Here is a 15,608-nt window from a genome sequence, read left to right as displayed (position 1 = left end):
CTGTCTACTTTACCAACAACCAAACAGACAGAGCCTCCAAGTATTACCTGCTGCTGTCTAGAGGACTGTGCGCGTGACAATCGTGTCTCATAATGCGGAGTCCAAAAGCGTAAACCGCCAAAACCAAGATGACAGGGCCTGATCAAAGCATCCTCAGCTTCCACGCCGCGACGGAGCAGATGAAGCAAAACGCGAGCAGCGAGGCCAAAATGCCGAAGAAGGGGATCAGAGAGTCGGTATCTCGCCAGGGAACTTCGACATTCATCCCAAAGAGACCCGTGACCACGTTCAGGGGGACGATAATGGAGGCCAAGAGTGTTATCTTGCTCAGAACCTTGTTAGTCGCCGTACCCTGAGCGATGCCGTCGATCGAGATCTGGGCCAGGTAGTTGCTGTGGGCCCGAGACATCATCTTTTCGAAGTGGCCGAGGTTGTTCATCATGGTAACGACGTGGTCTTGGATATCGCCCAGATACAGACCAATGTCCATGCGGGGCGTGACCTTGTAGTTCTCGTTGCAACGCTTGGTAAAGCCCCTCAGGACATCAGCCTTGCCACCAAGCAGCCGCATCAAGGCCATTGTGTTCTTGCGGGCGGTTCCAATCTTGCGTAGGAACTGCGCCATATCATCTGTCCGGGCAATGAACACCTCGTCCTCGATCTGGTCGGTATCGGCTTCAAGCTTGCTGATCACAGGCGCAAAACAATCAACGATGTCGTCGCTACGTGTTTGAGTCAGCAATCAACTCTACCAAGCCGAGAGGCAGCAGCGTCCTTACATCAATGCATAGCAGATCCAGTCACTGCTCAGCGAGACGTAGTCCTTCAACATCGCAATCCTCTTCCTCACGTTTGAGGCATGTGAATTGTTGGCGGAGCTAAAGCTCAGGGTGCCCTCGCGGAAGACAACCACGTAGATGTTGAACGGCACGAACTCCTTCTCCTTGGTCTCCTCGTCGACCTCGATGTAGAAAGACCGGAAACAAGCGAAGTAGTAAGAGGGGAAGAGCTCAATCTTTTCGCGAGATTCCTGCGTCGTGATGTCTTCGGCCGTCAAGGGATGGATACCGAAAGCCCTGCAAATCGCACGAACTTCCTCTTCTGACGGGTTGTTCATGTTGAGCCACCAGACACCGTCCCTCTCACCTTTCGGGAAAGCGAAAAGCCCACGAATGTCCTCACCCGGCAAGATCAAACCCTCGAGGTCGGAAGCGTGGATGGTTGACTCCCAGGCCGAAGAGAAGAAGCTCACCCGGCTATCGACCTGGGATGGCTGCGCTGGTTTGGCGTGCTCTTCGTCTTCGCGCGTGTCCAACTTCTCAGGCTGGCTTTCACCGCTGTCAAACGGCGTGCCCAGGAAGTCGCCCTCGGCCGTAACTACGGGATGGGGAGCTGCTGCCTCGTTGGATTCGGGCCGCAGATCAGGGAACACCCGGACCACGGATGGACGACGTGCCATCGCACGAGCCTCGGCCTCGGCTTTGATGAAGTTTTCGAGGAAATCAAAGTCGATATGGAGATGATCCCCTCTCTGTTCATCCTGCACAGGGAAGCAGACATCCTCTTCAGCGGTCCTATTGGTAGCCAGACTCGCAGCGTCGGCTGCATCAACCGTGTGTTGCCTGCTGCGGTAGCTATGGCGACTGGCGGTTGACGCGGTTCGCTGCAATTCGAGATCGTCGGGCTTACGTTCCGGCCTAGGCTCGGAGAAAGAGAGCTCGCGCTCACGCCGACGGGCCTCCGCAAAAGCCTTGACCGAGTTCGGCGGCGATGGCGATGACGACCTACCAGACACTGTCTCAATGGACAGGCAGCGAGGCCGACGCGTGGTCGGCGAGTGCTCGATCCCCTCCTCATCGACGACAGCCTCCTCAAAGTCACGAACCCGAGGCTCGGCAGAAGCACCTCCAGAGGCCATCATCATATGAGCTCCATACAACGAATCAAAGGTGCCCCGGCGAGGACGGTCCGGACGCTGGACCGAAGCCGTCTGGTTCCGATGATCGTCCAGCTCGGGGACAGGGGTCGAATACCCCGAATTTGAGGCCACCTCGTGATCGGACATGGTAGAATCTTGCCGACGAAATGAAGCTGATTAGGTGCTGTGTGTAACGACTCTTCCCTTTCGCCCTTTTTTGCACCGACACAGCGTCGAACCCAGCCTTGAGAGCGCCTCTCTTAAGACTTAGCCGGCGCGCATATTGGCGTAAGCAGAACCCGTCTAAATCACCAGCGGAGGCAGCGAACGGCCAGCAGCCGTCCGCAACGACGGCGGTGTAGTTGCGACAACGTGACGATTGGAACCTGAACTGCGGCTTCACCCACGGGTTGGATGAGCGGGGTCGATGGAGTGGGTTCTATATCTTTCCGAATAGCGGCCAAAATCGCTGGTTGATTAGAGTAGGCCTAGTTATGGCGGTTGCTTGTTCACTCCGCTGTAGACCAGCCGGGGGCCTAGGAGTGAACGAGGTGAGGAGATCTTTTCAGAGATAGTGCCCGCCAACTTGGTGGCTTCTTTGACTGATAGGCGGCCGGTTGGTTTTGCGCGACGTTGGCTGATATCGAAAGCTATACCACAGAGACCGTGATTCGATGGGCGGATGGGGTGAGATGTGAGAGATCGGCGAGGTTTTGAGAGTGCGGAAACGCGGGGTTTCAGTGAGATACCCAGGGTTTTATACCCAGGTGTTTCGTTTGGGTGGGAGGCAAATGTTCAGAGAGCTATGGTTCTTGCGTGGCAAACCGCGTGTTCGGACGATGAACTGATGACGTTCTTCAAGTTGCTGGCCGTAGTGGATAGTGCCCCTTGCGAAGCTTGCAATCCTAACAGAGCAAGCTTGGAGAAAACCAGAATGGCAAGAGCCCGGCTACTCTTGAAAAAATAAGGTGAATCGCGCGTCGTCTGGGATGTTTGTGCACCCAGGAATCGATGTGGTGTCGGGGTTCACATGAAAGAAAGAGAAAGCAGTTGTTGGTGAATGAGGGATTTGCCTTGGAAAAAGTTGTTCGAGTTTTAGCGCAAGGTTCGACGTTGGTATCCGTAATCGGCAAGCTCCTGTCGATTCAGGTCTAGGCCCACCCCTCGTACATGTACATACCCAGGGGCTTTTGTGGCAGGGAACGAGAGTGACTCGGAGCTTCAAGAAGCCAAATCATCCAAGCTATTATGATAGGGTCGACTTTTCGATCCCGAAATCACCCCTTTGCTGCTAGATCACACGGTAATTATGCAAGAGATGAGCCACGACGGAAATGCAAGTTCGGATCCGGTACTTGTGCAGTAGCCTCGGGTACGAGACAAGGGGTTAGGTAGCCTCAGCGCAGCCCAGCCCAGCGCCCTGCGCTGGGCCCTGTTCCGGACGCTAAAAGGAATGCAGCCACTGCCAGCGACGTAGATGATTGGCCAGCTGACAAAGCGTGCCAAGCCAACTTCAGGTCCACGGGCAAGTGAAATGTATCGTCAAGCCACGTTGGAGGCCAGCACTTATCAAGACACCGTAATCATCACATCACCCATTCGTTGCCATATCGCAACGACCTCCAAACAGCGACCCTGACGGTCAAGATACTTTGGTGCTGAGGCTGATCGCGATGGCCGACCAGATATTGGACCAGGTCCGCGACCTGTTCGAGGGGCAGATTGTTGGTGGCTTCTTTCCGAGCGCAATACATATATCTTGATACAGCTGCTGACGCGATAACAAGGACTTTGAGGGCCAGAAACTGGCTGAGCTCCTTGTCAATGTTGCCTTGACTGTCGTCGGAGTAGGTTACATTTGAGCCTGCCCTCCGCTGTCCATGGCTAACTGTCGGTCCTAGGTCGTTGCGTACCTCGTCGGGTATTTCCTCCAAGACATCAAGCTCGCTCTTTACATTACCCTCGCGGGAACTGCCGCAACATTTGTCCTTGTTGTTCCCCCGTGGCCATTCTTTAACCGACATCCCGTGAAATGGTTACCAGTCGGTGGAATCACGCCGCCAGCGAACCTAGTTGTCGATGACAAAGCGTTCAGATGAGGCAGATGGGTTGGGGGCTCGCGCGAAGAAGCAGCGAACAGTATGCGGTAATCGGGGTTGAAGGATGGCACAGCGATTCGGCTGCTATCATATTTCTGGTGTTCTCCGAGCCCTATCGGAGGATCTATGGATGAACCCGCGCCCGATGCCGTGCTACCAAAACATGCTCATATCGCTCATGTGCAGAGTCCCCAAACCCCCGTTATCCCACCCCGATGTCCGAAGTCCGTCCTGATGTTCTCGCTACGTACAACTTCTGTCGCCGCTTATCTTCCATACTTCTGGAACTCCCAGTCGCGGTTGTCGAGTGGGCAAACCTGCCGGGCCTTGAGCCATCTCGATATGCAGTGGAAGTGGAACGCATGCTGTATGTCTGGTCAGTGATGTGGCCTCGGGCTGGTCGGCCTGGTGTAGTCCTACATTACAGATCCCCCATGCCACTGTGCACTCCTCGCTCGTAGCCGACGCCTGATTCGCCTGGCACTCAATGCCTAGAGCCGAAGAAGTCAGCAAGGGTCTAAGTCAGTCGAGCATTTATGCTGGCACTCACACAAGTCCATAATGTGATTTCTGCAGATGGCGCAGTTGTCAACAACGATGTCCCATGCCCAGAGCGCGACCGCATTCCACTAAGCCCGGTTAGCCTAGGGAAGAGCAAGATAAACGTCCGCAGTGCCATTCACCTTCTTCACCTCAAACCGCTTCTTGCCCTCCTTCCCCTCGCCATCGGCCGCACCACCCTTCTTCTTGGTAACGGGAGCGGAGGTGGGCGCATCGGTCATTTCAACGTCGGCCATGGCGAAAATAAACTCAGGATGATGCTGAAAACTTGATGTGTCGAGACGAGGGGCGACCGTCGGTTGGCGGAACAAGGGAGGTGCTCGGCCGAAAGTCGAGAGCTTGTTACTAGTATGCTTCAGCGATCAAGGTTCTTGGGAGATCCTAGGCAGCGGTTGGTTAGGACCTAAGGTATCTTCCTTATCGGCCAGGGCGAGTTTATGACATCAGAGACCGACCTATCTCAAAACTTCCGACAATTTGGGGTTCAGCAGAGAAAGTCCCGTTCTGTCGTAGATTCCAGGTTCGGGACCGAGGGTTCTTCTAGCTTCAAGTTGGTTGTAAGCCGGTGGTGAATGCCGCCGGAAGCCCCGCCGTAACTTACGGAAATCCAGCAGAACATGAAGCTATCGTTAGCTGCATAAACCCCGATTTCAAGTGCCTAAGAAATGGCAAACTGGTACATAGGTAATATGTACATACCGAGCAAGTGGCAAACACGAAGTCGTCTTGGCACTACTAGTACGTAGTACTGCGTGCATTTGCAGATGGGACACAGAGACAGTACATAAATGCCAGAGCAGCCAGTTCGCAAGGCCAAAACCAGATAGCAGTATCCCAACTGTTACCAGCCATGCGCGTACGGCGAAAGCAGGTACCTAGATGAATTCCGACCCTATGGGATCGGAATTCCCGATCAGGTTGATGATGCGGGCAATACGCGTTGGGATTTTGATGACTGCTTTTGACCTTGCTGTTTTGATGAGATCTGCGTGGGCTTCGGGTCGTCGGAGCAATTGGGGAAATCATCAAGATCTCAACGCGTATTGCCCGCATCATCAAACGGATCGGGAATTCTGATTCTACGGGTTTGAGTACATCTATTTACCTACTTTTACCTTATGCGTAGGGCCTATTCCGGTTACGATGTTACGGTCTGCCTTTTGGTACTAGGATGCCTAGCAAACAAAGGGTGGGACACGAGTCAACCGCTTTCAGCCTGGTGACTACTAACGTTATGGATAGTCGCATAGGTACGGATGCAGCTCGCGGATCTCGCGCACATCACAACTCACCATTGCCGAGAATTCCCGTTCGCCGATGGAATCCATGAAGCAAATGTGCCAAAGCACGCATACCACGACAAGCGGAATATTCCTCATCTTTATCGCATCAAATTATTCCCGCATCGCTGGCGACTGTTTGTGGCACATCTGCGGTGCGCATTTCCGTCCGACGTTTACAAAGAGGTTGCTCTGCTGCTGGGCACGATTGCGCACACGATTGCCGGGATCGAACGTTAATAAGAGTCATCCCTAGCACATCTCCGCCGTTGGTACCTCTTTCCCGACGTGGAGTCTTGAACCGACCTTTCTCTCCTTGCCTCTAAGTTCGTGACACAAGCGGCTTTAGGCCAAGCGCTTCCGCAGGACCATGGAACTCAGAAAATCGCAACCCCAAAAAGGGACCCCCGCACGACGACGTGCAAAACGGCCGGTTAACTCGCCTGCTCGCAAGACATATGCCTCCGAGAACGACATGCCAAGTGAAGCGTCTCTGCCGATCGAGCTCCCAGGGCCGTTTACGCCCCGGAAATCGGCGTCAAACAGCCCGGCGCCCTCCTCTCAGACTGCCCACCCTAAACCCAAGCCCCGGAATGGGAACAACACGAGGGTGAAGCAGGCCTCATCGCCCCGGCCACCGAAGCACGGCCAAACTACCCCTCCACAAACAGCAGCAGTGCCCAAGGCGATTCCTGTATCTGCCTTTGCAGGCGCAACCTTCCACGCCTCTCCCGCGCCTTCCTCCCTTCCGATCCCGAGCTTCCTCTCCAAGGGGCCCGGCTCCCCTTCGGCGAGGAAGGATATCGATCGCATCTGCGGCGAACCGTCACCCCCTGCCACAGACTCGGAGGCCCCCACGCCTCAGCACCGTCTTCTGAAGGCGGAGCCCACGCTGCAGGAATCGCCTCTGGATATCTTCTTCCGTGCCGATCGAGCTGAGAAAGAGCGGGCACGGAGGGCAAGCTCGGCCAACATTCTCAGACCGCACCCAGTCCCGTTCTCTCCTCCCGCGCAGATCCGTTCTCCCCAGGAGCCTAAGACCGTTCCTCGCGAGCTGTTCAGTTCGGGCAATCGTCGACATGGGCTGCAGCGCAAGTCTTCAACCGGTATACCCGTTAGCGAGCTCGACGGCACTCCGGGCACAGCTGTGGGCCCGGCATTCTCGAAGCCATATCAGGACCGTATCCGAGCTGCCCGATCCACCGAGAAGCGAGGCGAGCCGATGAAAAAACCTGAGTCGTACGACCAAAACCCGGCCACGGTGGACGCGAGTGAGAGGCTGAAGCGGCTGCTGGCCATCCGGTCGGTTTCGAACGGGCAGCAACCTCTTCAGGTGGCCGCGGTGTCTCGCGGGTTGGCCGATCTGTCCCCACCCTTTGGGACCGGGTCTCAACCGGCGTCGGCGTCTTCCGCATCGCATGTTTCGGGGCCGGAGAGTCCCGAGTATAGCCGCTCATTCGTGTGCCCGCCGCCCCCCGAAGCTCGCTACAACTACACCGAAACTCCTCCGAGTAGCGGTATCAGTCAGGCCGGCAACGTCGTCGCCCAGCCCACTAGTGTCAGTCCCATCCTTGATGCCATCCTATCCTCCGAGCGGTGCGTCGAGCATGATGATATCCTCACGGTAACCCCTGCGCCTGCCAAGGGACCCGCGCCTCATTCATCTCGCCTTCCACCATCATTGGCGATATCCACATGCGACTCCCTATCCAGTGCTACTGTGCTTGGTTCGACCGCCCAGCGTTCGGTGATAACAGAGCCGGTCGTCAGCCGCGCTCCCGAGATCGTGCACATGGAAGACAACCTGCGGCGCCTGCTAAAGCTGAACATCGGGTCAAACCCGGCACTTCCGACCAGCTATCAGAGCTCCTAACGGTTAGGCCCTGATGGCCACTTTCTGCTCTTGGCTACTAGAAAGGGAAAAGGACGTGTTCCGAACACGTCAAGGATAGTTGGCTCTTCAAGAGTATCGTATCCAAGCCAACAAGGAAGACAAGCACGGGAACGCCTTGTTCGTTCCCTCTCGGCTGTCGTATGCCATAGTATTCTCTCGAACAACGGAACAAGGAGGCGCAATATTTGCAAACAACAAATTTGGCACATCGGCGCAATGTTTCTTTTATCAGATCTGGGTTATGTTACAGCACTCTTTTCCTCTCTTTCCTCTTCTCTTCTCTTCAATTACCGCTCACTTTATGGCGTTGAATGGCGTCTGGGTTGCATTGGGGGTTCTTACCGCGGGTTAGAACGATCAGAGCCTGGTGACATGGCGGACGGGAGGGGGGCTTGTGTTTTGGCAGCACAGGACAGGGCACGTACTCGGTTGCATTGTCGTCGGTTGGATGGACGGCCCTCTTTTCTCCCCATTCTTTTCTTCCTATGTTTGTTCTACTGTCATGTTATTTGGTTTCTGGGTTGCGAGCTGGCATCCATGGCCTATTTTGGGCTGGGACATCAGTCACCCAACCATGGGTGTTGGAGATTCGGGCATTATGATCCGCTCGGGTTAATGATTGTCTTCCGTGGGTAAGGAAGAGAGTCGAGCGGGGTATGGGCACCCAGAGAGACGAGTGGATGCAGCCTTTTCATACCTATTCTTCTGCGTCCTGACACCAGGCCCATATCGTTTGGGTCTACGTTGTTTTGTTTTCTTTTGCATGGGCGCGTGGGTCCCTGGCTTTCTCCGGAGATCGCGGGGAACGGGGAGTACCGCGGAGGTGGTTTACTCAAAGTCTCATTCTTCCTAGGTTCGTTCTCCGGATCCTCGTCGCCGGCGTCGCCTCGCAGCCGATCTGTGAACGGACCAAACGCAAACAGGAACCTCATCAGGACACTATCACCGCCGACCCCCAGGGAGCGGCGTGTATGCTGAGCAATGCCTCAGGATGAACAACACTCCAGGGTGGCTAGGCGAGGACACGTGCGCCTATTCTCGGCATTCCTGTGCCGTCGTTGATCGGACCTTGATGGCCGAGATACGAGAGCTCATCGATCTGAAAGACAAACTTGGACCCAGAATGCCGGGAGCAGCCGCTCGTCGAGTTGCTACATCTATTATCCACATTATACGAAGCCTCCGCCTGCCCGGGTCGTTCTCGGAGCATCCGTCCTCCTACACCGCTGCGCAGGTTCAACCACAGCAGCCAGCGCCCCAAGCGAAAATCGCCCCGCCACACAACGTATTCGGCGGCTCGAGTGTTGCTGACGACCACAACTTCAACCTAGCTTCTATGAATCGCTTACCGGCTCTCAAGGCTATCAGAACCAGATATCAACCTAGTTGAGAACCCATTCAGTTCAGATGGATAAGCCAGCCGTTCGGTTCAGATGCATAAGCCGCGCCACAGTCAAACATACACGAAGGGCAGCGACGTCGTCGGCGGTGGGACGAAGCGAGACAGCTGAACCGCATCCTCAACGCTCTCCGCGAAGGCAAGAAGTCCCCTGATGACAAGGGAGGTAGTATAAAGCCATCCCAGAGTGCTCCGAAAGAGTACCGAAGAACCTCCGTCGCTGAGGGAGGACGACGGGATTTCTGCCAGCAAGCCGATGCCACAACAGCATACGACCGCACCTCATATGGGCAGTGGTAGTGCAGCGAACAGCATCGCGTATCACCTCTGACTAAAGTCGTTGCGTGACACTCAGAAACCAACTCGTTGGAGGCGGAGAAGCGGTGCCCCCTTCTGCATGCATTGGTCCTGGTCCTACTCTCACTGGAGAGCTACGGCGCTTATGCCCGTGTGCTGCGCTTCCACATCACCTCCTCTCTGCATCCGCCGCTTCGCATTCTAGCAGAGGCCGAGGTTCGCGTGGGCCAAGCTTTGTCTCAAGACCTCAAGTCCATCCCGCCGGAACTTCTGGCGCCAAGGAAGACTTGAGGATGGCAAGACCGTTCAGAAGCGGAAGGGTTCCCTGGCGGTCCCTGCCGGCGGACAGTTCATCGCCAACAACCCCAGCATCAACACCCCGCAAACGAACAATTATCTGAACCAGTGCCAGATAACCCAGTTAGCAGTTCTGGGAAAGGAAAAGAGGAGCTGCGGCAATCAACGCTCCGGCTCCCCAGCAGCAGCAGCCACCGAGTAGCTGGCGGCCTTGTTTGGATTCAACCCTTTCTGTTCTACACCACATTTCCAGACCACCGACACAAGACAAGTTCGACACGATGAACGGGCGCGTTTCAGCACAGAACAAGAAGAGCACTCGTTTGCCCAGCACATACCTTCCAAGGCGGGTTGGAAGACCCGCAAGAAGTCGAGGACTCCGCCGCTGGCCTCCCCGTCATTAGGGACCTCAGGTCTATGCTGCGAGCCAAAATTACACGGCGGCAGTCAGGCAACACCTTTCTGACCACGAAACCCTTCAGCGACAACATCAACCCGAACACCAGCAATTCCCGAACCCAGTCGCAAGAGAACGCAAGAAAGTACAGAAAAGATTTGGGAACATGTATCGTGGATCCGGCTTATAAAGGACAAGATTAGGATCGAACGTAGTATAGAAAAGCCAGAATACACTGATATATCCCACTTGATCGGCCTCCATACAATTCCAGGGCAGTCCGTGCTGTTGCCGTTGTCTTTCCGCCACCTAGAGAAGGCATGAGCAAACTAATGCAATCCCAGAAGCGGAGTATTTGGTTCAACCCAGTACTGGTAAGGTGCCCCGGTAGCAAGCTGTTGATCCACTTGTTGAGGTGAAGACAAGCCTCACAACGAAACACGAGCACCACCAGATCGCACACTTGTCTCCCCCATCGCAGTGACCGCGTCATATGAGGCATCCTCTCGTCGTTGTCTAATACGTACGACCATACCTGGTAGAAAGTACGGCATCCCGTCCGCTCTGCCCTCGTCAAGCTACCAAGGGCCGAATCAGTACTCAGGTCGGTGACGACTGGGGAATCCTTGGTGTTGTACGTTTTCTTTTTTTGTTTACATTTGCTATACTATCTGCGCTACGGAGCAGCTATCCATACCACATCGGATTTTAGTCAACTTGAATTATTATTCAGCTCGACAATAATATACTTTTCTGAGACACTATTAATATCAAATAACGTGAAGCTCGATCTCAACGGGGACGGGATTTCGTGATCTACTTAGTACTACTAGTACTTGGAGCAACAATCGCTTGCCAATTCAAGGGCATATGTAGGGTTAGGGGTTGACCATCGGTCATTTTGTACCTGGAGCTCTCTGAGCTACGTACTCCGTAAACAACAACAATCCAACTTTGAATCGACCAAGCAGTGAACCGTCTCGGCTCAGCATCCGTTTCCGAGAAGTGAGCCCTGACATTCTTTTTGCCTACTGGCTTTTGGCTTTTGCCGGATCCAGGCATATTCTCTGGCAGTCTCTCGACTCCAAACGTTCTCAATTCAACCTAGTCGGTTGAAGGTAGGCGTATGTGTATCCGCCATCGAGGGACCGAGGGGTAGAGTTACCTAATCTTTTTGCAGCTTCTTGTATATGTTACTCTGCAGTTCGGCTGTGCGGGTTGGAAGTTTTTGACCTCTCTCTCTCCCTTCCATTTCATCTCCTTCTGGGATTGCAAACAGGCAGCCATCAAACCAATATTGGGAATGGCGAACAATGCCGACAAAGACTGGGCGGCCGAAGTCAGCGGCGCTGAAGACGACGACGAAGCGCTGCGTATCGCGATTGCGCTGTCGCTGGGGAAAGATCCGGGTGAACGGAGCGGTCGGTCGAGCCGAAAGGGAGTGATCGACCTGACGCAGGACGACGAGGATGACGGAGATCGTGAGCCGAAGGAGACACCCCTGCCACAACAGACGATCGCTTCAACGCCAAGCCTCTCCGGCCTTGCAGCGCTGGATAGGAAGAAGATGGAGGAGGAACGGCTCGCGAGGCTGGGCAAGCGGAAGGCGCCGCAGCAGTCTGAGGATGGCGGCCTCTCAGGGTCGAGACCGGTCCAGCGCCCCAGGATAGCTGCTGAATCTCCACCACCATCTTCTTTGGCTTCTGCTTTCGCTTCCGCTGCTCCTAGAGAGGAAGATACCTCGGCCAGGCTGGGAGTTGCAGTTTCGACGTCCCCTTCGACGACAACGAGCTCAAGATCAGGTGGCCTCCCCTTCCCACGTGGGGTTGTAAAGAAAACATGGGCATATGACCAGCCGCGGCAGAGCGACGATATCAAGATTCAGGAAGTCCTCCAGCAGCACCAACTGGAGCTCGCCGTGCTGAGCTCGTACCAGTGGGACGAAGAGTGGATGCAGTCCAGGATCGATCTGGCCAGGACGAAGCTGATCTTGATTGCGTTTGCTGTCAGTGAGGCGCAGGTAAGGGATTGCTCTTCCATCGTTGCTGCGATTATTGTCTGGAACGGGGGAAGAGTATCCGCTGACAGCGTTGTGCTTGGGAAAAGAAGGAAGAGATGCGGAACAATGTGCCGCGGGACAGAATCCGCTTCTGCTTCCCGCCCATGCAGCCCATGGGCGCCATGCACTCCAAGCTCATGCTGTTAAAGTACGAGAAGTACATGCGGATCGTCATCCCCACCGGGAATCTGATGTCGTTCGACTGGGGAGAGACGGGAACAATGGAGAACGTATGCTGCCGTCGCCATGGTCAATCTTTGTTTTTGATGACAACCGCTGACCAGCCCTATTAGATGGTTTTCATCATCGACATTCCCAAGTTCGCTACTGCTGAAGAAAGGGAAGCGCAAAGGCTTACTCCGTTTGCTGAAGAGTTGCTGTACTTCCTGCGGGCCCAGGCATTAGACGAGAAACTCGTGAGCAGCTTCCTCAACTACGACTTTTCCGAGACAAGCCGCTACCGTTTCGTGCACACCATGTAAGCCCTCTTTCTACCAAACTGCTTTGGTATTGTTCTCTAACTTCGTACTGCACTAGTCCCGGCTCTCATATTGCCGAGGACGCATGGAGGAGAACAGGTGAGGCCCTGCCCTCCTCTCCCGACACAATCCTCTCTCTGCTGGGGGTATTCGCAATTAACATTGGACCGCTAGGGTATTGTGGCCTTGGCCGGGCGGTCAACTCGCTTGGACTCAGTTCATCAGACCCTATCGAGCTAGACTTCGTGGTGCGTCTCGCCGGTGCTTGACCCCGTTCACCGTCTCCCTTGCCCCTTGCGGATAGCTTCCTCATCAGCCATATGACGCTCACCTAAGTGCACAGTGCGCATCCCTCGGCGCCGTGAACTACAGTCTCCTTTTGGCCCTGTACTATGCGTGCCAGGGTGACTCGGGCTTGAAAGAGTACGGCAAGCGGATCGCCGGTAACAAGACAAAAGGAGCTCCGCCAGCAAAGGATGAAGCATTCTTGCGCAAGCATATGCGCGTATACTTCCCGTCGCGGGAAACTGTTTTGCAGAGCAGGGGGGGGAAAGATGTGCGTTTTCCTCGTGCCCCTGTCAATGTTTGAATATGTCGTCCAATGGAGAAGCCTTGCTAACGATCCCGGCAACACAGGCGGCCGGGACCATCTGCTGCTTGGCTAAATGGTGGCAAGCACAAACGTTCCCGCGAGAAGTCCTGCGGGACTGCAAATCTCTGCGGAAGGGCCTGCTCATGCACAGCAAGGTCATCTACGTCCGGCCTCACCAAACCAGCCCCGGAGACTCGGTTGCTGGCGGGTTTGTCTACGTCGGGAGCGCGAACCTGTCCGAGAGCGCGTGGTGAGTTCACGCAGGCCAAGCAACCTTGAACTGTTTAGTCTGACAGATGCGACCCTTCTGCCAGGGGCCGTCTTGTTCGTGATCGGACTACAGGCAAACCAAAGCTCACTTGTCGCAACTGGTTCGTATTCATACCGCAACCTTCCTCCATTTCCCTATGCTCTCAGAAGACATATCTTGGCTGATGAAAAGCTTATGTATCCAGGGAGTGCGGCGTGCTTATCCCCGTGCAAGGCAATTCCAGTGATGGTACAGACCTGAGTCTCTTTACGGGACAGGTCCCTGTCCCAATGGAGTGGCCGAGCCGGCCCTTTGTCCGCGATGCGGACTCGGAGCCTGAGATCGCGCCTTGGTTCTACCAGGACGGATGATTATTTACCTACCTACGTAATATGGTGCGGTCAGTATGTCAAATTGATGGGCGTATGAGAGTGGGCCAGCTGTCTGATCAGACATGGCTGGTTTTTGGCACCCAGCAGGCTTATAGGGACTTTTGGAGGTGTGCTGAAGCCATCAGTACTGCTTAGCTAGATGGAGCCGGGTGCGAGACTGGGAGAACTGGACACTGCCCATGGTTGAGAAATTACAGCCGCGTGTCTCTGTAGGACCCTAATTGAGACGCATGTCCACTACCTCTGGTCCTAGAGGCAATGACTTGACTACAGGGCTTTCAGAAACAAAGCACAAGTGACCGCGCTACTACAGTTGCTCCGCCTCTGAACGGGCCGAACGTTGTCTTTATGCTCACCTCGACAGCTAATAAATCAAGGCTGTTGAACTCGGCCCGTGGCTGTTCAATTGATCTTGATCGGAGACACGAACTCCTTGGAAGACGGGAGCACCCGTGCTTGGCGTCGATCTCTACCCCAGAAATTTCCATCCTCGTCTTAGCTCAGCATCCTTTCAAATGATTGGCTCGAGTTGCCCCACTAATAACCCCCTGCCGCTTCTTTTCTCTGGTCCTTGAACTTCAGCCGTTCCACAAGTCGGATTGTGACGTTCTCTGCAGCAATCGTCTCACGTGCGACACCATCCCAGCCAGCCGTTAACTTCAGCGACGAGGGTTAATCCAAACCCGACTCAGTCATCTTTTGACGGCTTATTTTTCAGCGTGATGGAATAGTCAAAAGCGGCACAGCCCCAATTTGCTCTCAAGCCACACCGAACTTTCTCGTTTGCACCCTCTGCGAGCCAGGCAAGTAGCCGCATCTCGAAAACTTACTAGGCACCTCAGGGGAGGGCGGTGCTGTGCAGTGGACCTCGGCCTCTGCTTTCGTTTCCGGGGGATCCGGCTGCATCATTCGATTGCCTGGACCGCCAGGGGCTTCTGCCGAGTGCAGAGGGTGCATCGTTCGTTCGTGTCACTCCTGAGCGTCGACGCCGGCGATAGCCAGCAACAGAATCTTGGGTTCCGGGAAGCCAGGGAGAGTTCAGGAGTGAGCCGAGCCAGTGTTACGGCCAAGCCAACCGAGCCCGCGCCGAACTGCATCGCGCAGCATTCGAGCAAATTCCCTTAACTGCGCCAGGGAGGTTGGTGGTTGAGGAATCGGAAACCTCGGACCCCCAGGCTGTAGGCGCATACCTACCCTGAGCCGTGGAAGGTCATTCACGGCGAATATGCTGTGTTCACCCCTGCGGTTGACGCGGGCCCCGGCTGGGCTAAGGCGTGGGCCTAGTTGTCTGGTGAAAGTGAACGGTTCTGGGGCTGTGACCGTTCGGGGCATGCGACGATGGCTCGGCCCAGCAACATCCATGTCAAGACGTCTAGAAGGTGGGCTTAAGCTAGGCCCTGCAGATGGCGCCGGGATTTGTGCACAGACGAGATGGTTTGCCATTTCAGCTCCATGGAGACGCGGGGAGGACAAGGGAACGGAGAGGTCGCACAAATCGGGGACGGAGGTGGGAGCGGATAGCAGGTATGCACTGAATGTTCTTCATCGTACTTGGCCAACTGATAGTTTGGGCCCTTCGGGATCTCCGGAGACCTTGGTTGTTGGTTTCACTCTTTTGGACTTGATGAGGCGCCGACTTGCCCCGGCGGCCCAGTGAATTGGGTCTTAAGGGATTTCGATTCGTGATATGCTCT

The 15,608-nt window shown here is 55.1% G+C and overlaps 5 protein-coding genes across 5 annotated transcripts; 3 read left to right on the top strand and 2 right to left on the bottom strand.

Annotated features, from left to right (window-relative positions):
• Window positions 1-101: 101 nt before the first annotated feature.
• B0T15DRAFT_291094 (uncharacterized protein) lies at window positions 102-2,394 on the bottom strand. Its single transcript, XM_062863711.1, has 2 exons — window positions 780-2,394; window positions 102-722 (listed from the first exon to the last, which is right to left on the bottom strand). The coding sequence occupies exons 1-2, from the start codon at window positions 2,063-2,065 to the stop codon at window positions 143-145; spliced, it is 1,866 nt and encodes a 621-aa protein (XP_062717861.1). The 5' UTR covers window positions 2,066-2,394; the 3' UTR covers window positions 102-142.
• Window positions 2,395-3,424: 1,030 nt separating this feature from the next.
• Window positions 3,425-4,285, top strand: B0T15DRAFT_290717 (microsomal signal peptidase 12 kDa subunit-domain-containing protein). Its single transcript, XM_062863709.1, has 3 exons — window positions 3,425-3,642; window positions 3,706-3,765; window positions 3,820-4,285. The coding sequence occupies exons 1-3, from the start codon at window positions 3,592-3,594 to the stop codon at window positions 4,015-4,017; spliced, it is 309 nt and encodes a 102-aa protein (XP_062717860.1). The 5' UTR covers window positions 3,425-3,591; the 3' UTR covers window positions 4,018-4,285.
• B0T15DRAFT_496553 (uncharacterized protein) lies at window positions 4,284-4,814 on the bottom strand (the record flags this gene model as incomplete). Its single annotated transcript, XM_062867184.1, has 4 exons — window positions 4,284-4,382; window positions 4,438-4,508; window positions 4,568-4,646; window positions 4,701-4,814. The coding sequence occupies 4 exons, from the start codon at window positions 4,812-4,814 to the stop codon at window positions 4,284-4,286; spliced, it is 363 nt and encodes a 120-aa protein (XP_062717859.1).
• Window positions 4,815-6,228: 1,414 nt separating this feature from the next.
• B0T15DRAFT_403032 (uncharacterized protein) lies at window positions 6,229-7,731 on the top strand (the record flags this gene model as incomplete). Its single annotated transcript, XM_062865186.1, has 2 exons — window positions 6,229-7,395; window positions 7,600-7,731. 2 exons carry the CDS (start codon window positions 6,229-6,231, stop codon window positions 7,729-7,731), a joined length of 1,299 nt encoding a protein of 432 aa, XP_062717858.1.
• Window positions 7,732-11,077: 3,346 nt separating this feature from the next.
• On the top strand, window positions 11,078-14,199 carry B0T15DRAFT_541877 (tyrosyl-DNA phosphodiesterase-domain-containing protein). Its single transcript, XM_062869894.1, has 9 exons — window positions 11,078-12,162; window positions 12,249-12,431; window positions 12,495-12,679; window positions 12,739-12,779; window positions 12,855-12,928; window positions 13,024-13,236; window positions 13,317-13,522; window positions 13,587-13,643; window positions 13,728-14,199. Exons 1-9 carry the CDS (start codon window positions 11,446-11,448, stop codon window positions 13,891-13,893), a joined length of 1,842 nt encoding a protein of 613 aa, XP_062717857.1. The 5' UTR covers window positions 11,078-11,445; the 3' UTR covers window positions 13,894-14,199.
• The last annotated feature ends 1,409 nt before the right edge of the window (window positions 14,200-15,608 follow it).

Source organism: Chaetomium strumarium (assembly GCF_033439665.1).
Source record: "Chaetomium strumarium strain CBS 333.67 chromosome Unknown B0T15scaffold_7, whole genome shotgun sequence".
Taxonomy (NCBI): Eukaryota; Fungi; Ascomycota; class Sordariomycetes; order Sordariales; family Chaetomiaceae; genus Chaetomium; species Chaetomium strumarium.
Note: the sequence above shows the minus strand (reverse complement) of the source record. Positions and strands in the feature narration are given on the sequence as shown.

What these genes read in the sequence shown, in the direction of transcription:
- B0T15DRAFT_291094 (XM_062863711.1), bottom strand. Translation starts at nt 2,065, where the DNA reads ATGTCCGATCACGAGGTGGCCTCAAATTCGGGGTATTCGACCCCTGTC. An exon ending in TGGATCTGCTATGCATTGAT is followed by an intron (nt 723 to 779) that starts GTAAGGACGCTG and finishes TCAAACACGTAG; the next exon opens with CGACGACATCGTTGATTGTT.
- B0T15DRAFT_290717 (XM_062863709.1), top strand. Translation starts at nt 3,592, where the DNA reads ATGGCCGACCAGATATTGGACCAGGTCCGCGACCTGTTCGAGGGGCAG. An exon ending in ACCTGTTCGAGGGGCAGATT is followed by an intron (nt 3,643 to 3,705) that starts GTTGGTGGCTTC and finishes CGCGATAACAAG; the next exon opens with GACTTTGAGGGCCAGAAACT. An exon ending in TTGCCTTGACTGTCGTCGGA is followed by an intron (nt 3,766 to 3,819) that starts GTAGGTTACATT and finishes TGTCGGTCCTAG; the next exon opens with GTCGTTGCGTACCTCGTCGG.
- B0T15DRAFT_541877 (XM_062869894.1), top strand. Translation starts at nt 11,446, where the DNA reads ATGGCGAACAATGCCGACAAAGACTGGGCGGCCGAAGTCAGCGGCGCT. An exon ending in TACCGTTTCGTGCACACCAT is followed by an intron (nt 12,680 to 12,738) that starts GTAAGCCCTCTT and finishes GTACTGCACTAG; the next exon opens with TCCCGGCTCTCATATTGCCG. An exon ending in GGACGCATGGAGGAGAACAG is followed by an intron (nt 12,780 to 12,854) that starts GTGAGGCCCTGC and finishes TTGGACCGCTAG; the next exon opens with GGTATTGTGGCCTTGGCCGG.